General features: G+C 42.7%; 1 protein-coding gene across 8 annotated transcripts; it reads left to right on the top strand.

Annotated features, from left to right (window-relative positions):
• The first annotated feature begins 6,981 nt into the window (after positions 1 to 6,981).
• On the top strand, positions 6,982 to 22,765 carry LOC143841773 (uncharacterized). Of its 8 annotated transcripts, none has more exons than XR_013232815.1 (5): positions 6,998 to 7,060; positions 10,183 to 10,262; positions 17,670 to 17,723; positions 21,519 to 21,657; positions 22,570 to 22,765. XR_013232815.1 is itself a non-coding variant. In XM_077346409.1 (4 exons), the coding sequence occupies exons 1-4, from the start codon at positions 10,169 to 10,171 to the stop codon at positions 22,626 to 22,628; spliced, it is 360 nt and encodes a 119-aa protein (XP_077202524.1). In that variant the 5' UTR covers positions 10,108 to 10,168; the 3' UTR covers positions 22,629 to 22,765. The 8 variants fall into 8 exon arrangements, 2 of the variants coding, with proteins under 2 accessions (XP_077202524.1, XP_077202525.1); XR_013232810.1 differs by having other exon boundaries at positions 17,670 to 17,737; XR_013232816.1 differs by lacking the exon at positions 10,183 to 10,262 and having other exon boundaries at positions 6,982 to 7,060.
• The last annotated feature ends 534 nt before the right edge of the window (positions 22,766 to 23,299 follow it).

Here is a 23,299-nt window from a genome sequence, read left to right as displayed (position 1 = left end):
GAGTACCAAATCTTAAAGATGAGACTAGTAAAAAGAACCTGATCAGTGGCTCAAAAAGGATATACATTTTCCCATGTCGCAACTATTGTCATATGTGCTTTACAAGAGCAACCTCATGAGACAAGGGTCATATAGATAATGGCTTTCATAAACATTTAACATGACCCCATTTTGAGAGCTCCTGCCCTAGAAGAAGCAGCATTTCAGGCAGAATTTACATGAAAAGATGACCGTAGTATTCACTAATGCACAACTGTGAAATCCTTTCAACAACCAGTAATGGAGTTGTTGCTGAGTTAATGTATGAAGGCAAAAATCCCATAGGAAACAACCTTTTTTTTCAAAATTAATCTATGAAGTAATTTTCTTAGTGCTTTGGTTATTTTTTAAAGAAAAAAGCAAAGTAGTTCACCTACCTCTAAAATTAGCTCATTAAGAAAACAGATCAAAGGCAAAATACTTCCCTTGAGGTTTATTTTGTGTTATTTCGGCTTACACTTTATCTTTTACCATAATCAGATAGCTTGATTCATTCTTGGGACACCAGTGAGGGTGGCAGAGGACACGAATGTATTCCTTCAAAGTCTGCTTTTGAAAGAAAGTTACAGTAAACTCATTTAATTTAACTTTCATAAAGAAGTTTCAAACAGGATTCTGAGACTAAAAGAACATGGAAGCTATGTTGCCAAGGGCACTTAAGAGAAATGGAATTTTTTTCAAAAGCACTAATATTTTTATTCTGGGAGTTGCTGGCTCTCTGTTATTGCATTGGACTCACATGCAAAGCCCACAGGGAAGTGGGGAGTAATGACTCATCAGGAAGGTTAGTCTGAGTCATCAATAACATTCCTGTAACTCCTTCAGAAACAAAAAAAGTCTTCCATTGGACCTCCATTGGAAATGAGCGATTCACAGAGAGAAAAACAAATGTAAAATACAGAACCAAATGAGTAGAAATAGTCCCAGAAATGTTGGTGATACAAACACAAAACCCAAATGGCATCGTCTTCTGCCTTTTGCTGGTATTTCAAAAGTGTGCCAGGTGTTTAGCAGCCCATTTCAGTTCTTTCCTAGATGGCATTTTGGGGGGTTTTCCTGTAGATTGTATGATCTTTCCATGTGTGTCATAACCCAGGCCAGCCTGATCTCATCAAAACTTGTCAAGCTAAGTAGGGTCAGTACTGGTTAATATTTGGATGGGTGAGCACCAAGGAAGTGGCCAGGGTTACTATGCAGAGGCAGAAAATGGCAATCTACCTCTGAATGTCTCACTTGACTTGAAAAAACGGGGGGTTGCCATGTCAGCTGTGAATTGTTGGGTGGAAATGCTTAGGGGCTTTTTGCACGCCTTCAAAATCGCACAATGGTTGCCAATTGAAAACGCTACTGATTTGCCATTATGCACAACGTCGTTGACAATCTGCCACACACCTGAAACCGATCCGCAAAAAGCGCTTCCTTGTAGCGCTTTCAGGGAAATCCCCAAAAGTGGATTCACCCTCCGGAAAGCGCTACACTCCTGCAACCAATCTGCAACACTAGCGGGAAAGTTCTGTGCGTTACCATTGTTGTGGTTTCTACAAAGTCCCTCCCCCTGGCTCTCTCCTCTGATCTTCCGGCGAAGCGATCGCCATTTTTTTTTCTCCGAGCGAGCCTCTGTTTAGAGGCTTCCCCGGCTTCAGTCCCTCCCCAGAGTCACTAAGCACAAACAACAGAGAAGCCCATTTGCTGATGTATTTTCCCTTTATTTTTTACACTGTTTTTGGCCGAAAATCGGGCCCGTGAGGGGGGGGGATTTTTTTTTTTCACTCGGAGGGAGCGTGGCAACAATGAAACGACAGCACAAACACACCTGCCAGCTGGATGGGTCTCTCCGTTGCAACGAATCAACACAGATTCGTTGCAATGGGTGTGTGTTGGGTTTTTTTAAACCTTTCTTAAAGGGAAAGGGGCTGTTTGGGAGCATGCTAACGGCTGCCCATTGGCTGCTTGACGGCCAGGGGCGGGACGAGCTTGGCAATAGCGCTTCCTTTCTAGCGATTTTTGCTGAGACCGGAAGCTTGTGGGAAACGATGGAAACGCAACTGGATTCCACTACACAGTCAGGTATGCATAATGACGAATTCCACTATTTTAAATGGCGATTTTTCGTTCAGCAAACAATTTGCTATAAGGATCCCGGTGCGGAAAGCCCCTTACTGTTGGCCAGAAGTTTAAATATTGCTTCACTTTTCTTTCATAATTGAAGATCTACTGAAAAAGTATATTTAAAAATAATTAGGTTATTAAAGAGATTAACACTACTGGTGGCGGTTAAGACAAATATAAATGTATTAATATTATATAATTATCTGGGAACCACACAAGTAGTACTTAAATCATAAATGGACTCTTCAGTACCACATAGCAATGAATACGTGGGGGGAAATGCATTTGCGATATGCAGTTAATTCAGCAACTTTGGAAGATCTTTTAAAACTGCTATGAAAGAAATTAAAAGGAATTTGACCACATGATCCTGGGGGAAGGTCTTGCATCCATCTATCTGCATTTTAAATATATATAATGAACATGAGCCTCTTATGGCGCAGGGTGGTAAGACAGCTGGAATGCTGTCTGAAGCTGTCTGCCCATGAGGCTAGGAGTTCGATCCCAGCAGCCGGCTCAAGGTTGACTCAGCCTTCCATCCTTCCAAGGTCGGTAAAATGAGTACAGAGCCTGCTGGGGGGTAAAATGGTAATGACTGGGGGAGGGAATAGCAAACCACCCTGTATTGAGTCTGGCAAGAAAACGCTAGAGGGTATCACCCCAAGGGTCAGACATGACCCAGTGCTTGCTGCTGTAATTGTCACTTTAGTTTCTTCAGCTTCCAACTATTTCTTGGTTGTCATGATTGTGTACTGGCTGAACAACATAAGGACATGTAGTTTCAAAATACTCCATCCTGCTGTTTCCCCCTTGCTCAATTGCAGCAGTGTATAAGTTGGATCAAATGCTTGTCAGCACCAAGAAGCTATTACAAAAAGAGACTCTTCTGTACCTGAAGAAGGTCTTAATGATTCTGGGCCTTGTGCAATGTTGAAGGATGGTGGCCCAAAATCAATCAAACACTGGGGGGAGGGGAGGTGATCAGCTGCAGGACAGTTGAGGTAACACCCATCATCCTACTCTCCCCATTCACTGCCATAGTTTTGGGCAGCATGGGGAATCAGCTGTAGGGAGGTCAGGGGCTTCCCACTGCTCTAGAGATTATTGTTCTCCCCCACCCATCCACCCACCTACACACACACATGAGTCTCAGGCACAGGGGATCTGTGGTGTATCGGCAGCAGTGGGAGTTTCAGAAAAATGGAAAGGGTACCAGGCTGCAGGGTAGTGAGGAATCAAACCATCTTTGGACCTCTTTGTTATGTTGTAGCATTTTTTTCCCTTAGCAAGTGTATAAAAATTATACAGAGGCAATGACAATGCCTGATTTAAGGGAGAGCACAGGCGCTTCCGAAATAAGTGGCGTACAAGTTGGTGGGAATCTTTTGGTATATGACTTTGCAATTACATGTTCAGTTGCATGCATCCACATAGGACACACAGAGGAAGACATTTCAAAACAAGAGCTGCATTTAGTACCAAAAAGGAGACTATATCTCAGAACTAATATCTCAGTACAAAATGCACATATAACATTGGTGTAACCTTCCTGTATAATGGCTTCTTGCTCATACACAAACAGGGAAGACAGGACTGCTCCTTCATACCTGATTTTGAAAGCTAAAACACAATTATATGCCCGCTGCCTACATAAGTGATGTTATTAGCATGCATTTTTTACTTGCATATTAAAACCTGAATGAAAAATGTGCCTTAAAGCAGTGATCCCCAACCTTTTTATCACCGGGGACTGGTCAATGGTTGACAATTTTACTGAGGCCCGGGGGGGGGGGTGGGGAGGTAGTCTTTTGCCAATGGACGTCAACACCACCAGCTGAGCCCCTGCTCCACTTGCTTTCCTGCCGGTGTCCCTGACTTCCCGCCGCCCATTGGGGGGCACTGCCAGCAGCAGCTGTGCAGTTCCATGCCAAGGGAGAGCCCCAGCCATGGCAGCCACTGGAAAGCACCAAAGGTGAACCAGTGGCAGATTGGCAGGGCAGCCCCTGAGGAAGCAGCCAGGGAGGAGGGTGAGGAGGAGCCGCCGCCTGGTACCGACTGATCCCCGGACCGGGACCGGTCTCCAGACCAGGGGTTGGGGACACTGCCTTAAAGGGAAGCTATTATAGCAGGAGCAGGCATTATACCCATCATAGAGATGACACCTGCAGGCCCACATTTCTGTATATTTGTATTTATAACACGCCCTGAGTTTCCCCATGTCCACCCCTGATCATTGACTGACATTGGCAGGGGCAACAAAAGTAACATTATTATAACACGTGGAAAATATCTAACGGTTCACCATGCTGAGGGGAGAGGAGGGGGAATAGGAAGAACACAACTCAGTTTCAATGGCCTCTTCCTGACAAGAGTGCCGGGTGGGCTGTACAACAGTATCGTTTTAATTGCCCCCGTTCCTTTGCTTTTCTACTGAATTCTCCTACTTCAGGTTAGAACTGACAGCAGTTTGTCTTCTTCACCTCAAAGCTCCAGAATTGCTTGCAGTCTGCCAATCACCTCCCCTAAGGGCCACGGAGTGAGAAGGTGAGGCTATCAAGTGCTAGAAAAGCTTCCTGGCTGCGTCTGCTGTCATCTTGATTTTTCCTTCTTGGGTGCATAACAGGGAAAATGCCTCCCATGGGGTAACTCTTACACTTGTTACCCTACATTTCCTCGGTCTGGCTGAGTGTAAGTAATGGAACAGCTTTTTAATAGCCCACTATCCCATATGCCCTTCTAACCCTTCAGTGGAGCTGGTTTGTAGCTGACAAATATGACAGGCAGGGCTAGTGAACCCTTAGGCCAGCAATATTCTCATCTCTAATCCATCACAGGCATCAAAAAATAATGAGATCTCTTGAAACTGTGCCAGGAGTGAGCTCATGTGACACTGAGATGATGAATTAACTCAACCACTTAAAAGGCACAATGACTATGCGATAGCCCAAGAAGTGTCAGAAATTTCATAGTTTCCGATGGCCTTTTGTGGGAAAATATTGAAGGCTGACCACTTTATCTGCATTATTTCCAGACACTAAATCCCATCTATTTCCTTTTCAAATCCTAAATATCAAGATGCATTAATTTGTTTCTCCATGCAGCACATGTAAATATAATTCACACGCCATCCTACTGTGGAGGCTAATCGGATGTGTAGCTGAGTCAGTGTGCATTGCAGAAGTGTAACACCATATGAGGAGTTCACAGGCAAAAATATATCTGACATGACAACCTTCAACTCATTCCCGTTCTCTTCAGGATAGACAGTTATATGTAGGCTGAGCATCTATGACTGCACTATGCAAGCACGATTTTTTAAAAAAATGTAAGGCAAGACCTAGATTTAAAAAAAAAATTCTGCAACTTTTTAAAAAGGTCTATTTAAAAGAAAATTCTGACTATTGTATTTGCAGGAAGGCTTGGAAATGCTTGGAAACAGTGAGTGGGGAGGGGATGGTGTAGGATTAAGCCAGACCGTCTAAGGCTCATGAGAGCCAGCTTGGTATAGTGATTAAGAATGTTGGCCTGTAATCTGGAGAACTGGGTTAGATTCCCCACTCCTTCACATGCAGCCAGTTGGATGACCTTGGGATGGTCACAGTTCTCTTAGAGCTCTCTCAGCCTCACTTATTTCACAGGGTAAGTGTTTTGGAGAGAGGAAGGGTAGCCAGTTGTAAGCTGCTTTGAGACTCCTTCAGGTAGTAAAACATGGGGTACATAAAACAACACTATTTCTTTGTCATGCTGGTCTTCTGACTGGGTGAGCCCTACTCATACATAGAGTACTGAAAGGCTACTAATAAGATTCTCCTCCAGTAACCCTTCAGCAGAGGCCAATCATAACTGACATAATCCTCAAAGAAGAGCAAAGCAACTGTTCCAGCCCACAAAAGTTCCAGCTAACCTGTTGCTGTAGCCATCAAGGACAGGCCAAGCCATCCTGTAGCCCAGGATCTTTGGCACAAATCAACATTCCAATGAGTTTATAGTAAATAATTATGTGATTTCATCACTGTTGTTTCCCAAGGAAGGCTTCATTAGTCTTTGAATTAAAAAGAGCTATGAAATATTATTCCTAGATGTGTCTTTCACATTCATTCTTTATCCTGTATCATCTTAAATCCAAAATTTATGAGATTTGGGGATTTTTAGATCTTGGAACTAATCTTGGGGACTCATGCCAATCTTTAATTCAGGTTTAAATTTCTTGGTTTCTGAAATACAAACATGAAGCTTAGAAGGCTCCAATTCCCAGGAATCAAAACCCAAGTGCAGGTCCTCCTGGGGAAAAAGATAATGCAGAAAGCTGAAACAACTGGGCTTTCCCAAACTCTAATTTAATGCTTGTCAAATAGTAGCGAACCTCAAGGCATGCCACATTAGAAGCCATGTTGATACTAGAAATAAAAACAGCTGGGCTCTCTCTCATATCGCACAGGCTACATCTTGCTCAGTTCTTCCAACTGGAGATTCTTTATGGTGGCAATTAAAGTTTTCACAGGAGTAAGGTGAGAACGTCTGGGTACCTTACCATTCAGTTTTGCATTTGTTTTTGTTTTTAAAAAAACACAGAATGGCACCAGAATGTTTAGCCAGACTACCTGGAAAAATCTGGCAGTTCCAGCATTCAGCAATCTCACATTTTAATACATAGGTGGGAAGTATAAGTCACATGAGTGGGCGATTATCTTGTTCATGCTGGGCTGTTTTGAAATACCAGGGTTGGCTTTCAAAGTCCATTTGCCCCATGCTTTGTCTCAGCCAACATAATTACAAATACCTGCCTCGGCCTCAGCAGCTGTTTCGCACATCTTGAACAAAACCTTCTCTTTCCCTAGGATGAAGAAAACAGCCTGGGACCACCAAAGCAATAAATACAGACACGAAACAAGATAAAATTACACTTTAATGGGTAGGATTCCACTGATTTTTTTTCTTTTGAGGGGTTTCTTGGTGACCGGGGAGATCTGAACGATTTACCACCCTTGAGTAGAAATTGCTTTAGCCTTTCAGTTATTATTGCTGTTTCATAAAGTACTCCATTTATATCCCCAACTGGGAGCGAAGATTTTTTCCCCTCTATCTAAATCCGAGAAGATCACATCAGTTCATGAACAAGTAATATCTCACATAGCTGAATAGGATGGAAAGCTGTATTTTCTGGATGGAATAATGCCACTGATTGGCCTGCAGGAAACATTTAATGCCAGTGATTTCCAACATAAAAGGCATTGTTCAGAATACCTCATTTTCTTTGTAGCCTATCTTTTGGAAACAATGAAGATCTTAATGCAATTAACGGCATTCTGGGCTGTTTAAGAGTATGCTGCATAACAAACTGGCTTAGGGAGGATGGGGGGAGGCAACAGTATCAAGAAACCCAAATCCAGTTTTACTCTGGTTTCCAATAGTAATGACTTAGAGAAGCAGCTCACCTCATATTGCACTGCTCTGTTCAAGCAGCTTATTATTCTGGAGATCTCCAGGTTTAACCTGGAGGCTGGCAACCCTTCTCCTGATACACATAGTTGGCAGGCTCTCATGCTATGTGAACAGCAATGGAATGTGCAAGACTTGTATTGTGCATGATTCATCAGCATAAAAGAATATCCTATAGGAGGTGGCAGAGGAGGTGTGTAAGCATATTTAGGTCAGGAACTTCCAGCTATTTTTGAAATATCATTTAGTGTCCTGATTGACTCTCTGGAGACTTCCTGCTCCTTCAAACACACTTCCTCTCTGTTTGCCTGCAGAATCAACAGAACAGACAGATCATTAGACAGTTAGGAATCTCTCTTTCCAAAATTGTTCCTCTTTAAGAAAACAATTTTATTCTCTTAAGTAGCTTGTTTTGATTCACTTTGCAAATTTAAACTCTTCCAGCAGTAGAGTGTAGAGGACTAGGTTGCCAGAATGGCAACGGATGCATAGAAGGCAGCAGAATCATGACCAGACTGCAAGATTTTGTTGCCTTGTGAGATAACATGGGGCTGGGGTGTCATAGAGATGGGTCACAGGATTAGGACATCTAGCAAAACTCTGGGAGATGGTAAGAAGCATATATACAAATAAAACAATGGAACACCTAAAATTCCCTTAATACATTAAAACATTAAAAGATGGCAGTACATTAGAGTTCCACCCCCACCCCTCCACCCCCATCCATCTTACAGTCAAGGAGCTCTTTCATTAGGAGCAAGGGACCTGATCTCACTGACACTAAGGGATCCTCAGATGGTAACACCAGGACCTCAATCCGGCCTCAACCATATGCCTGGCAGAATTGCTCAGTCTTGCAGGACCTGCAGAAAGTTGACAACTCTGGCAGGGCCCTCAGCTCTACCAGAAGCTCATTCCACCAGGTTGGGGCCAGGGCCGAAAATGCCCTGGTCGAGGACAGGCGAATGTCCTGGGGGGCCTGGAACAACCAGCAAATTCATACCCACAGAGCGAAGTGTCCTGCAGGGTCATAAGCAGACAAGCGGTCCCACAAATACGTAGGGCCCAAGCCGCATATAGCCTTAAAGGTTAAAAACCAATACCTTAAACTTGATCCAGAAACAGACTGGTAATTAGTGGAGATGACACAACACCTGCTGAATATGGACCCTCCAAGGTGTTTGAGTGAGGACCCTTGCAGCCGCATTCAGTTCCAGGTCAAAGCTAAGGGTAGGCATGCATAGAGTGATTTACAGAAGTCTAATCTGTTGCCCTGTGAGACAATGTGGGGCTGGAGTGTCATAAAGATGGGTCACAAGACTAGGAAGTCTAGCAAAACTTTGGGACTGGAGATGCCAGGGTGGAAGCTGAGACCCTCTGCATGGACCATTCTATTCTGCTATAGTTCTATTATGAGAACTCCCTCTTAAACATTTCTGTTTTGCATGCTTTCCTGAATGATATTGCTGTGGGGGCCTTCCACCATAGAGAATGAGCAGGTAAGTGCCAATCTTACCAATTTGCAGGGAGGAATCCTTTGGAGGCTTTGTTCAGATGACTGTAGCTATTGGTAGTATTGGTAGAGGTGGTCCTGCAGGGTCTTAGACTGGTGGCACTACTAAAATCAGCACAGAACGACTTCTATTCAGGATTTTCTATGGAAAGCTGTTAATGCAGAAGGAAGTAGCCCTTACTGTCATCTGGGTCAAGTACATTTGAAAACAATACTTTGAATTGTACCATATTAGTACTATATTAGTTAATTATTTACAGGAAATGGAATGGAAGATTTAAGAATTCCATGAATCTTGCCTCACTTCAAGCCATTCCCCCTTCCCCCGAATCATGCCCAAGTGAGCAAAATAAAACAAAGCTCTTGGGGGAAACTGTTCATTTTCTACAAGAATGTCATGTTATGTATACATCTAGTTGTTTACTTGAGATGTGTGCTCATAACTAGCTTGACTCCATCTTTTGGCTGCAAAAGGGAATCTCATGATCTTTGAGTCTTCAGATTTGTCTGCCTTATATGTACACAGTATATTGTAGGTTCGTGATGACCTAAACTGGATTTTCCCTGACTTTGATAGGCCAGGGTAGCCCAATTTTGGAAGCTAATTAGTGTAGGCCCTGATTGGTGTTTGGATGGGAGACCACCAAGGAAGTCCAGGGTCATAAAGCACAGGCAGGCATGGCAACCACCTCTGAATCTCTCCAGCCTTGAAAACTCCATGGGGTTACCATTATTTAGCAGAGACTTGATGGCAAAAAAATTAAAACAAAATTGGATTTACATTGCACTCCTCCATTATCTCTGATATCAGTATGGGGATGGATGGTGCATTTTCTCCTTGCCGCCATGTTGGTATTAATATTCTAATGGGGGTTTTAATGGGGTTAAGATTATTGTCACCCGCCTCGAGCCTTCCGGAATAGGCGGGATATAAATCAAAATATGATGATGATGATGATGATGATGATATAGATAATTTTGACAATCTACCTGAAAACAATGCTAGGAATTAGCATTTTCTCAACTACTGCATGGGCGTGGGGTTCTGGGGTTCTCAGTTTGTCTGACATGTTGTCTTACAGGGATCAGAGATCTGATCACAACTCATTAATGAATGGGATCCTACCATTCCACACACTAAAGCTTGAAACATTTCTTCAAAGTAAGTGGCTCTTCCTTTGAGAAAAGATTTTGCTGGGCAAAATAGATACAAAAGAGACTTGGAGAGTAAGGAATGGAGAATAAGCTAGAAATAGTTGGAATCCAAAGTGTGTGTTAAAGAATGAGCTTTGAGCTGAATATCCATCTATCCATCCTCGGGGAAGCATACATCTTTCCCTGCCTAATTTAACCCCACAATAATCCTTTAAAGTGGGTTAGGCTGACAAAGGGCGATTCAACACCAGCAGGGCCAGTCTGGGGTGCTGCTGGTGTGCTGAGGTGGAGCTATGTGCTCCACTGTTTCTTGTGTCCTCACGGGAGACACTTGAGTGGCAAACCATCACTTTCTGCATCCCCACAAGGGACACATTTCGGAGGCAGACCCAGTGCACCACTGAGAATACAATCCCACCTTCCTGCCCCCCCCCCAAAATTCACCATTCGGCCCTGCGGCGCTATTTAGCGCTGTGGGGCATTATTTGTCCTCCTGGGCCTCCAAAGGATGGGAAGGAGCCAGGCCTGGAAGGCTGCGCCCTGGTGGGCCCTGGAGCACAAGAGAACATGGGAAATATTCATGTCCCCTTAAAGTGGGGTAGCAGCGTCTAACATGTGCCAGGCTTGGGAGGGGGCAGCCTGACAGTGAAGTCACGTGAAAGCCGAGATTAACCCCACTTCCATATGAGCATCTTCTGGCCTTTTTGCCCATTCGGAATCGGCCAGAGAGTGACTGAATACCCAGTGCTGTTCATGGCCGAATGAGGATTCCCCCAGGTTCGATTCCAATCCCCACAATTTAGTGTATCTCTAAATATAAAGCAACTTAACGCTAATGTTAGGAGTTTAATGCAGAAAGTGGTTTTGTTGCTCCTTTTTTTTGGGGGGGGGGATCTGCTTGTTCGTCTATAAATCAAATTTTGCAAAGATGCCAGAAGGCTCCCATACTCCGCTATTCCCCCCCCCCCCCAAAAAAAATAAGGTTCTAAATCCATTAGTAGTTTGTCTACATTTTTCACTGCTTGGAGAAGTGGGGAATATATAAAGTTAACAACATTGTGATGGCATGTTTGCTTTTTCCATTCAGGGGACTTCTGCTAAATCAAAATGTTTACATAGCTAGCTATATGCCAGATAACCCATTTAACCTTAGCTGATAGCTGCGCTGTTTTGGTCTATGCAGACCTCCTTCTTGTGTCTTTCTGTTCCATTGAGAGCCAGAATGGAATTGAAGTTGGAGGGTCCAATTAGAATCTGTGAGATTCAGTTCAAATATCCACTCTGACAAGGAAGCTTGCTTGATGTCCTCACACCATTCACATATTCCCAGCCTAACCTACCTCACAGAGCTGTTGTGATGACAGAGGGGAACTTTGAAAGCTGCTTTGGGCTCCCATTGGGAAGAAAGGTGGGATTTACATATCATATGGCATGTGTCATGTAGCCAAGAGATCTGAGGCTCCTGGAGATGAAATAGCCGCTTGGAAGGGGGAAACCCTGTGGCACTGTGGCCCAGAGAGATTGTGGGATGGAAATCTCCAGTTGGGACCTGGGGACTTGCTGGAATTGCTGGTAATTTCCAGGCTGCAGAGATAAGTTTCTTTGGAGAAAAGGACTACTTGGAAGATGGGACTCTCTGGCTTCGGATCCCATGGAGGTACAGGGATGCCAGGATCCAGGTGAGAAACAAAGAGAAATGCTGTGTGGCAGTAATAAACACCAATTAATTCATAAACCTGTCACAGATTCTTCCTCCAATTAAAATATTTAATTGATAACAACATTTGTTTGAAGAACTGAAAAACTTTCAGTCTGTATATTCTTCAGTTCAGTTCAATATCAAAGTAAATCAAACAAACATGAAAACATTGGTTGGCAAAGAACTTACAGTGGGTTTTTCAATTACTGCCTCTATGTCAGCTTTTCTCATTTTTTTTACCATTGAGAAACCCCTGAAACATTCTTCAGGCTTCAAGAAACCCAAGAAGTGGGATCTCCAGGTCCCAGCTGGAGGATGGCATCCCTGATACAGGGATGCCAGCCTCCAGTGGAACCTGGAAAACCCAGAATGAAAGCTCCTCTCCAGACTGCAGAGATCAGTTCCCCTGATGGAAAGGGCTGCTTGGGATGGGGACACACACAGAGAAAGAAAACGCAGAAGGCAAAAAGTATACCTTTCTTCTGAAATTGCAAACCTTATTAACCATACAATCACCTCTCCATGTAGGAAATCACCATCCTTGGATTGCTCTGAGAAGCCATTAGCCAGGTCATAATTTAAAGGAAACGAATCCCAATCAATGAGCAAGTCAAAAAAGACTTCACTATCCTCCTGCAACAGCTTCTTCTCCCTGTGCTCTAGCTACATCTCTTTAAGGTAATGACAGTTTGTACAGCTTGGTGTAGTGGTTAAGAGCAGTGGCTTCTAATGCAGTGAGCTGGATTTGATTCCCTGCTCCTCCACATGCTGGGTGACCTTGTTATAGTTCTGTTAGAAACTACTCTCACAGAGCTGTTTCTCTCAGAGCTCACTCAGCCTCACCCACCTCACAGGGTGTCTGTTGTGGGGAGAGGAAGGGAAGGCGATTCTAAGTCACTCTGAGATTCCTCTGAGCAGTGAAAAACAGGGTATAAAAACCAAACTTCTACTGGGAAGGTGCAACTGGGAAACAGTGTCTCCCCTCTCCAAATGTCCCCATGGCCTCATGTTGCCTCTGTGCCCCTTCTATAGTTTCCCCCTCTTCAATGCCATTGGTCTCAAATTTGATTTGTTGATGGTCTTGGAAAGATTGCAGTAAGTCCAAGGTGGTATCCATATGGAAAGTCTACATCTTCCCAGTCCCACCCACAGCAGCATTATTTTCCCTGCTGCAATTACCTGTGATGGCTACCTCCAAAGCATTCTTCCTTTCTCAGATAGCAAATCTCACATGACTTACTCATGAGTAAACATTCCTAGGACAGAGGATTTTCATGAGCACCCTGTGTCCCAGAGGTCCAGCATGGGGCTGCTTCTGGGCCTCCTATAGCCCCCCACCTCCAGAAGGCACGCAGAGGCTGCTCCAGCTCCCCTCCATGTCCTCCCAGTTGAAAAAGGCCAGGGCATGCTCTGAGGCTGGCTCCTCTTCCACCCAGCAAACTTCTGAAACCTGCAGAAAATTGGAGGCAGATAGCTTACCCCTTGTTAAGCCCTCCCTGGCTGAATGCTGCCTCCTGATTGGGTCTAAACTACCTAGATGAGCCATTCCTTGATGAGGGCCAATCAGGTAGTCTAATATAATCTAATAAATAGTGTGTCAGCAGTCAGTTTGGATTGTATAAGTTTTACTGATGATGATTAAGAACTTATATCATGGTAAAGGAAGATTCAAAAACACAAGGATGTAAAATATTAACAATGCAATTCTATGCAGAGAGACATCAGTGAAATCAATGGACTTAAACAATAGTTAAGTATAAATATTTTGACCCTTATTCTGTGGGGGTAAAGAATAATGGAGAAATTCTTTCAAAAGAAAAAGGTCGAGTGTTCTCCCTTGTTCCCAATTTCTTTTTTTTTGCCACTGAAAGTGTGAAGCCCCCTCCTCTTAAGTGACTGCACAGCAGTATCTGCTCAGCTGTCATAGTAAACATAGCCAAGAAATACCAGAAGCGGAACTGAACTTTCTGTGCTCATTGCAGCTGGTTATTCTCCACTCTGCTTTCGGGGAATACAGTTTTCCAAAAAAACATCTCATTCTACATTTTTATTTGTGTTCTTGGAAATAATAAACTTCAGAATCCATTATCTTTGGTATGAACAATGCTTTTTCTGGGGCAGTGAAATCATCGAATATATTAAGCACCAGTTATGTTGGCATGTATTAGTAATACAATTGCTTGCTAAACAATATGTTTAGATTAGCCGATTTTGTCGCTAAGAGACTGAATGTCCGACATTCTCTCTGGATTTTTTCTTCTTGACATGGAATTTCTGAATTTTCTACCAGTAATAATCAGTAAGCTGTTCACTTAAGAGGTTAAAACTCCTGCCCCCCTTTCAAACATGGATGTATTTAAAACAGTTACACATCTTCTATTCAGAGACAATACTCCAAATGGGAGGAATCTATGGGAGGATCTGAGGCTGCTATTTATTTTCAATGCGGAACAAATTTGAGGGTCTGGGGCAGCTGTTTTTAAAAGTAATGGCACTAATTCTACACAGAACACACTCCTCCTTCTCCTCCAAATACCTCCCACATTTCAAGTAGAACACACAAAGGGTGTTTGATTTTATAGGATACCCCCCCACCCACACACACACACACACCAAGCAGGTGGCTTTCAGCACAGAAATCCTTCTTTCAAACTACTTCCTACCAGGGGAAATGTCACTACCATGAGCACTTTTTAAAAAATCCTGTCTGTCTCCATCTTTTTCATGTAATCTTACAGAGCTGAAAAGGAATATCTTTGCACGGGAAAAAGCCAGAGACTTACTTTTAAAAAATAAAACCTGGGAATCCAGAGAACCTGCCACACCTAGGCCCATTATGCACGGCCGCCAAAACGGCGATTTCGGGTCACATGGAAAACGCGGAGGGGGAAGACGCGACACATACCGGTTATACACGGGGCGGGGCGCGACGGCGGCAAAACCCAGAGTAACCGATTATGCACGCGCCGATCCGGGCGCCGCTTCTGGTTGCGCCCCGCTCACCCGGAAGCTGCGCTTTCTTCCGCGTTTCGCTGACGCGGCTTTTTCGGCGGCATGCACCGAAGCTGCAGCCGGTTGCAGCTGGCTCCGTGCGTTATCCGTGATTTTAGTCGCCGCCATTCCACCCCGAATGTGCGCTAAAACCCCCGTGCATAATGGGTCCTATTGTTGCAATGCTATATCAATATGATAATCTTGTGCTGATTTAATTTAATTTAATTAAAACAAGCCCTGATTGCCCAAGGAAAGCAGGTGGCCACTTCTAGGGGACTGGGACTTCAAAACTGCAAGGAAATCTGCCATACAGAAGCCCCATTGCTGTTGACGTGCTTTATCTGAAGCTGCACCAGCAAGGGTAAAACCACAAGATCTTGGCCCTGTGTGGAAGACATCTATGTAGAAGATCACAGACAGAACTTGGACACATACACAGTCTTTCTTTGTAAAGATAAAGATGAACTTATGGGTCTGTGATAAAGAGGTAATTAATATTTTCAAATTTCAAATATGTTTATTGACAGGAAGGGAGAGACTGTATTTGGTTGATGGGGGGGGGGTGTTCCCACTAGGTTGCCATTCTTTTCCTATGTCTATCATTTGGGTCAGTAATGGAACAGCAGAGAATATGGTCTATTAAAGAACGAGTGCATTTTTCTCATAGCACTGAATGAAAATAAATGGCTGTGCTGTGACCTCTTGGTACATAATGAAATGATACGTCAGTTGCTGAATCTGATATGACTTGGCAGTTGACGTGAAATGAAATGCCCTTGAAAGCCACCCAGTAGACACTTTGTAGTTGCTGCACAGAACTGACTTTGAATAGATTCTAGAACACTTAAGTTGCCTGAATGAAGAAATCAAAAGGGCCTAGACATTTGGTGGGGTAGATTTGATGTGATTGAATGTGAGAATCTGGGTTATATTTTATTTTTATTTATTTAGATTTATATACCGCCCTCCCCGAAGGCTCATATAAAATGGCTGACCAATATTTTAGTGGATAAACTGCAGAAGCAACAACCATCTTTAAAGGTTATGCCTTCCTCCATTCCACTCTACGCCTTTCACACAACTAAGAAAATCCACAATTAGTTGAAGATAAACTTAATATTTCTAGATATTCTTCTTTAAATTATCTGTTTTTAACATTTTTATGCCATCTTTCCACCCAGTCAAGATGCACAAGGCATTAAAAAACATTTGCATGACTGAAATAGCCTTAAAATATAAAATTCAATAAAACACATAAAGCAACAATGCTTGAAAGAGGGCCAACAACCATTATCAGGAGCATGCCAGATGAAATGAAAATATCTTCACCTACTGACAAATGACACTGAAATTGGGTTACCAGATTAAAATATACCCTGTGTCTGATATCTTAAATTTCTGTCTACAGAGTTAAGAAGACACTTTCAAATATTCATTTTAGATGTCACAGCCAGCTGTAGTATGATGTTTAAAATATCTGCAGTGCTTTGGCACCACACTTTCCCCCCATCCTTTTTTGCCATTTGATCTTCCTCAATTTTTTAAAATGTCTTAAGGTAAGCACTAAAGCCTAGACCAGTATAGCTCTTCAGTGTTACAGTGACCCCACTAATATGCCTTGGCACCATTGGGATTGCAGCTGTTGTTACATAGGTGCAGGTGGAGAGAAGTAGTTTTATGGGCAATAGATGCTCAGGGCATCAGTGAATGGTGTTACAGAAGTTGCTAACAACAGCACCAACTTAGACTGTTAAGAAAAAAGTTTGAGGAAGATCATGCCATGAAAAAGAGTAGGGGAAAAACATGACAGTGTTTGAAATAGCCAGATTGCTTCAGAGATACCTCATTAATGGGATGAAATTCACTGTATGAAGCCTCTGTCCTTGTATCGCTTTATTTCAGAACTAAGGCAATAATGGATAGCGTCAGGTTTAAAATGGCAACGTAAAAGGGCCCCATGAGTTTCTTCTTTCCTGCAGTTGTGTTATAGTGAAAGTGTAGTGAACGTTCTGACATCCCAATTGCAGTTCTCCACATCATGAAAGGCTTCATGTATTGAATGGAACCAAGATCTGGTCATTATTTCCAAAGCTACTTCAGTACATGAAAATGGCAAGAAAAAAGCTAAATGCACAAGATCAGGGAAGGTCATCGGTTAACCTTGCAACTAATTTGACAGTAGAAGACTTGCATAATTTACTTGGCCACCTTATCTCTAACTCCATATCAGTTTACACTGGTCTGAAACTGCAACTTTTAAATGCTTTTAAAAACTCAGCACTTATTTCTACCATTTTCCTTATCTACTCTCCCAACGCAGTGTTGCATTATCTTCAAAGAACCACAGCGGCAGGTAAATTAAGTACCTCCAGCCTGCTAGAACCTATGCTGGCTCATCTTAACTAAACTGACTTTCTCTAACTCATGGTGTAGTTTCAAAGTAATGTTGATCTAGCTCTTTTACAGTTTTCCAGGTTGTCTGTTGACCTTTTTTAAATATCAGAGGCAATATTTTTTTTCCTCCTCTTCCAGGAATTTGTCGCACTATGAAAAAGAACTTTCCAAATGTCAGCTTCCAAAATTACAACTACACTTATTTCATTGTTTATATCCCTTCAGCCTCCCGAATTCCTGCCCCCTGGACCTGTCTATCACAGATAAATCCACAATGCTGGTTTTGCTTATATTTACAATGAATTTGGTTCCTTCTTATACCTGCAGCACAAGCAATATCTGAATCACCTGCAGTGCAATCCACAGCATGTTTTCTCAGAAGTAAGTCCCATTCAGTAAGTATGCTTCGGATTATAGGTGTTTATATTCAGTCTTCAGCAACTACTCCTCCAATGATTTGCTACAATAGCATAAAGACTAACAGATCAAGAATAGCAGGCTTTATCTGTTACTTTATGGTGCTTGCTTGTGAGAAAGCCCACTGAATAAAATAGAACTTATTTTCAGATAGAACTGATGCATTAATTTCAGTCAAATAAGCTTTCATTGGCTAGAGCCTACAATAAACTTTTAAAAAGCTACAGTATCCATGCCAGGCATAGCTAAATAAACTGGAACAGTACTCCTAAACAGGTAGCTTTGGAAGCTGGCCTAACAGCACACAGGCTAGTTAAGGCACTTCTCTATCCTACCTTTCTCCAGACACAGTCAGGATCCAAGGCAGATGACAAAAATTGAGCAGAATATAAAAATGATTGCCCATTCAGTTGATTAAAACACATAATAAAAAACAGATAATTAAAACCATTAAGCCAGAGGCTATTCAAACTTCTCCATAAACTCTTTGTCCCTGACTCACCCCTTCCAGAAAGCAATTCCATAGCTATGGGGCAGCAAGGAAGAGAAAAGGACATCACACAAACCACACAAGGGTGAGGGGACTGTTAAGTGACCAGGTTGTAGGACTCCAAAGGCAATCCTTCAAGAATGTGCGACCCTAGTCCTGAAAGGCTTCTAAGGTGAGAATTGACACTTTAGATATGGAAACAAACAGGAAGGCAGTGAAGAGTCTTTAGGACTGATATAATTGGTCTGAGGAGCACAGCCTTTTACACCAGTGGGGTTACGCAGGTTGTTAGGGCTGGTTTTGGCTCTTGTTCTTTTCCTCACACTCTACTGGAGCTAACACTGTTTGCCTTCACTCCAACCTTTCCCCCCTGATTCCAGCCTCCTAATGTTTACAGATCCATAAAAGTGATCCCTAACTGGTGTAGAAGAACTTGCACTACAGGGGCTCCTTGAAGCCATCTTCTTCAAATAGGTTGCTACAACTGAATGACATGACTTCCCATCTCACCCCTTACATTGTTCACATGGAGAAGAAAGAAAATGTGGGTCTGAAACAGCAGAGTGAAACAACCCAAGGATTTAACAAATCATGAAATATATACAAAAAGCAACTGTGTGTTTGTGGAAGGGAGGGGGGTGACTTAACTGCAGTTCAGTGACAAGTAGCAGTAAAAGCACAAAGGCATGGTATCACCATAGCTGATTTCTACCCAGTTTCTGACTGCATGCATTGACTGTATCAGGAATTGTAAATGGGGTAGATTTTTAACCTGTAAAAAGAGTGGCACAAGGAATTTAATGTAGCAGGCGCTGAGGCAGAGTCTTCACTTCCAAGGAGCCAGTACCAGACAGAGTAGGCTGGACAGAGTTAGGTGGAGTCTTGGCTCAGTGCAACACAGCTGTATATGCCCATGAAAGAGTACAATCAGTACCCTTGAGGTTGATCATGCAGACCCATTATAGTCCATAAAAGTCTACTACATCAAAACTGCAGTGGAGGTGTGAGATCATTAAAAATCATTCAACTTAACTGCATTTGGAGTGCTCCAGGTCATTATTCCACATACTAACTGAATTCTCTTGACACGTCAGCAGAAATATTAACAATTAACACTTGCGCACAGATCACACATTCATCAGGCAAAGTACAGAAACAAAGACAGCACTTGAAAATGCTATACCAATCAACCTCTTCCGATGACAACTAATTAGGAGAACATCCACACACTGAAAGTGATATCCTGCCCTTAATGAAGTCGGGAGGAAAGCTCTCCGCAGCCACCATGAGGTCAGGCATTCACCCAGCTTTAGATATGCATTACCCAGCAGATGACTAATAAAGCAAGGTTAATGCTCTTGTTTTATTTATTTTTAAAATATGATTTTACCTTTTTATTAGAACCCATGTTCTTAAATATCTTATGGCTGCAATGAAAAATTAACCCTTTCTAAGCAGAAAGATCAGCCACCCAAACAATGGTTTACCCAATATACTAAGAAAACTGAGTCTGCCATTAGCAAATCTAAATTTAAATTTTAAAAAGCGCAGCTACCATACTAATCTAATGTACTGCCTTCCATTAGACTAGCTCTATATAACTCACATCCTGTGAATCTCTTACCACATTGCTTTTAGTGAATAGTACTCTCCTCTCACCATTACTATTACTACAATATATTACTCATTACTTGTTTTGCAGTACAGGATTATATCCTGGTCTGAGGGAGAAGCAGAAACAACTGCAAAGTTGCATTGCCTCTCCCTACAGAGACTGTGCACATATTGTTTAACAACTACAGCCCATTCTCTAAGTGAACTTAGAGGGAATGTTCAGCCTGGAGAAAAGGAGGTTGAGAGGGGACATGATAGCCCTCTTTAAGTATTTGAAAGGTTGTCACTTGGAGGAGGGCAGGATGCTGTTTCCGTTGGCTGCAGAGAAGAGGACACGCAGTAATGGGTTTAAACTTCAAGTACAATGATATAGGCTAGATATCAGGAAAAAAAATTTCACACTCAGAGTAGTTCAGCAGTGGAATAGGCTGCCTAAGGAGGTAGTGAGCTCCCCATCACTGGCAGTCTTCAAGCAAAGGCTGGATACACACTTTTCTTGGATGCTTTAGGATGCTTAGGGCTGATCCTGCGTTGAGCAGGGGGTTGGACTAGATGGCCTGTATGGCCCCTTCCAACTCTATGATTCTATGAACCACAAAGGGGATAACACTAACAGAAGAGGCTTGGGAACTAGAAGAGTGCTCAGGTAGTTCAGCTTACCACAGAGAGTCTCTCCCTTTGCCACTACCCCTGGCACTCTACTCACCACACAATAGTCTGATGAAAGTCAAAGAGAAACCTGATAGAGATCCTTCCCCCCTAGCCTTTTATTATTACTACTAGGCCAGTTCGGTGTAGTGGTTAGGAGTGCGGACTTCTAGTCTGGCATGCCTGGTTCGATTGTGCACTCCCCCACATGCAGCCAGCTGGGTGACCTTGGGCTCGCCACGTCACTGATAAAACTGTTCTTACTGAGCAGTGATATCAGCGCTCTCTCAGCCTCTGGGCTCCTACAATTTATTTATTTATTAAATATCTAGCCCATCCTGCTTCTTGGACTCAAGGTGGGTTACATGTAAAAAATCCCTCTAAAAACCCCAAGGTTGTGACAGTACAGGCTACAAACTGCAGAAAGAGACCCCTCTAATGCCCCCCAACCCCCTTCACCACTTTTGAAGCCTTCCTTCCAAATTAACATTACTGTGAATGTGTGTATGCATACGTGCACCTATATGCCGGAATCTTGCCAGGCCTGGCCAGGAACTAAGGGATGTTTCAAGACATGATGGAGAGCCCAACATCTGCAGTAGCACAGAACTGTGCAACCGGCTGTCTGCATACTGTGCAGTGCTTCAGTCGAACCTGGCCAGAGCAGGATCTCTCCCCCAAGCAAATGTCACTTAGAGCAAGAGAGGGTGCTGCACTAGGATATATCCCTTAAAGATAAAGAGTTCAAACTATCTTCTTTCATTCCTATCAGTGAGCCTCACAAGTCTCATTACTGAGCACAATCAATGTAAGCCTCCTTCATTACTCTTATCTTGGGGTACGGGAAAGCATCAGATCTTCCTTTTTACAAGTTACTTGCACTTCTGGCAAAGGGGAGAAAAAACCCTCTGCTCTGTTATTGACTTTTCCTGCCAAGATCAAGATGCTGAATCTGTGCATTTGGCTCAGTCCTGTGATCTAATTAAAAATTAACACTTTTATCCTAGTGCCAGGAATGCAATCCAGAGATCTTGTTCTCCAGCCTTGTGTTTCTTTTGAGAGATGCCAATGAAGACACAGAAAGTTTGGGAATCCCAGCCAGGACCCACTATGAAAGAGTGATGATGAGATCGCCCACTTCAGCTGGTGAGGTTATGGATGTCACTGCAAGGCAGCAAACTGCTTATTTTAGACAATGGTATTCGTAGCTCCAGTGAAGATTTTAGTGCTTTAGTAACTTAAAACATTGATTAGCCACTTTTCTCCCTTTTCAACCCAAGGTGGCTTACAACATAAATGTCTGTAAAAAGCACAATTGTGGTCAGTGTGGTGCAGGGGTTAAGAGCAGTGGCCACTAAGCTGGAGAAATGGGTTTGATTCCCCACTCCTCCAGCTGGGTGACCTGGGCCAGTCACAGTTCTCTGAGGACTGTTCTTGCAGAGCAGTTTTCTTAGAGCTCTCTCAGTCCACCTACCACATAGGGTGTCTCCTGTGAGGAGAAGGGAAAGGCAGTAGGTTCACGACAGACAAAGGGAAATGCTACTTTATACAAAGTGATTAAAATATAGAAGCCCTTGGTCGCTTTGCCCCGTTGTTGGCTGTCCAGTGAAATTGGCTGACCACATTGTGAGGCAGGATGCTGGACTAGATGGACTATTGGTCTGATCCAGCAGAGCTTGTCTTATGTTCTTTGTTCCTTATGTTAGGTTAACTGACCTGTAATTCCTGGTTCCCCTCTGAACGTCTGTAAAAAATCAGTGTAACACTAAGTCTTGTTAGCTAAGATTGAAGACTTACCATTATGTTTTGGATTGCCCACTATACTTGGAGCCAAGAACCAAATATATTGAGAGATGTTTGAGTGGCCAGAACTTCCCTATGAATTTGGACAAAATAGTCTTTTTATTATCAGATACCAACCCCCTAATTAGTTATAATGTTTCACTATTTGCATTAGCCGCAAGGAAAATTCGAGCCAAACCTATGCCACCAGAGAGCTAGAAACCTGAATTCTTATTGTCTTTTATTATCTATTTTATTATCTATGGACTACCGCAGGGCCTGCAAGATGGAGCTCTTCCACCAGGTTTTTGGTTGAGGCCGGGGTCAGCGAATGAGTGCCAACATTCCCCCCCCCGGACCTAGTAAGTTAGATCTCCTCCCCACCCTCCCTGCTGCTCTGATAGCAGGGGTGGGAATAATAAGAACGTCCGCCATGTTGGGATTGTTTTAAAGTCTTTTAATGGGTATTTTAATGGGGATAGGACTGTTGTGACCCACCACAAGCCTACAGGGAGTGGCGGGAAATAAATTGAATTATTAATAATAATAATAATAATAATAATAATAATAATAATAATAATAATAATAATGTATTGTTCTAATTCTTTTACTGTTTTTATATCAACTGATATGATATTGATTGCATTGTAATGGCCTATGGCTGGAAACACTAAAGTCTTATGTAAGATTGAAGACAGTGATGAAAGGATTACATTCACATTGGGACAATACCACCTAAGATATCTGTATGCTTCCATTCAATTGTGTTTTTTTTTAATTTGATTTATCAAAAATAAATGTGTGCCTTACAGGTGTATTGGGTTAATAGGTTACTATTTTCTTCAAATACATTATCTGCTTGCAGTACGATTGAATTAAAAGGGAAGAATGGAAAAGAAATTAGCTTGTAAAGCCCTATTGTCTATCTGCTCTGGCATATTCCAAGAACAGGTGCTATTTGTCTTGCATTTAAATAATTTTGCATTATACATTGTGAAGAATGAGT

This window comes from Paroedura picta, chromosome 7, assembly GCF_049243985.1.
Source record: "Paroedura picta isolate Pp20150507F chromosome 7, Ppicta_v3.0, whole genome shotgun sequence".
Taxonomy (NCBI): Eukaryota; Metazoa; Chordata; class Lepidosauria; order Squamata; family Gekkonidae; genus Paroedura; species Paroedura picta.
This window is presented reverse-complemented; position numbering and strand designations above follow the sequence as displayed.

What these genes read in the sequence shown, in the direction of transcription:
- LOC143841773 (XM_077346409.1), top strand. Translation starts at nt 10,169, where the DNA reads ATGTTGTCTTACAGGGATCAGAGATCTGATCACAACTCATTAATGAAT. An exon ending in GCTTGAAACATTTCTTCAAA is followed by an intron (nt 10,263 to 17,669) that starts GTAAGTGGCTCT and finishes TTATACCTGCAG; the next exon opens with CACAAGCAATATCTGAATCA. An exon ending in GAGATCGCCCACTTCAGCTG is followed by an intron (nt 21,658 to 22,569) that starts GTGAGGTTATGG and finishes GGACTACCGCAG; the next exon opens with GGCCTGCAAGATGGAGCTCT.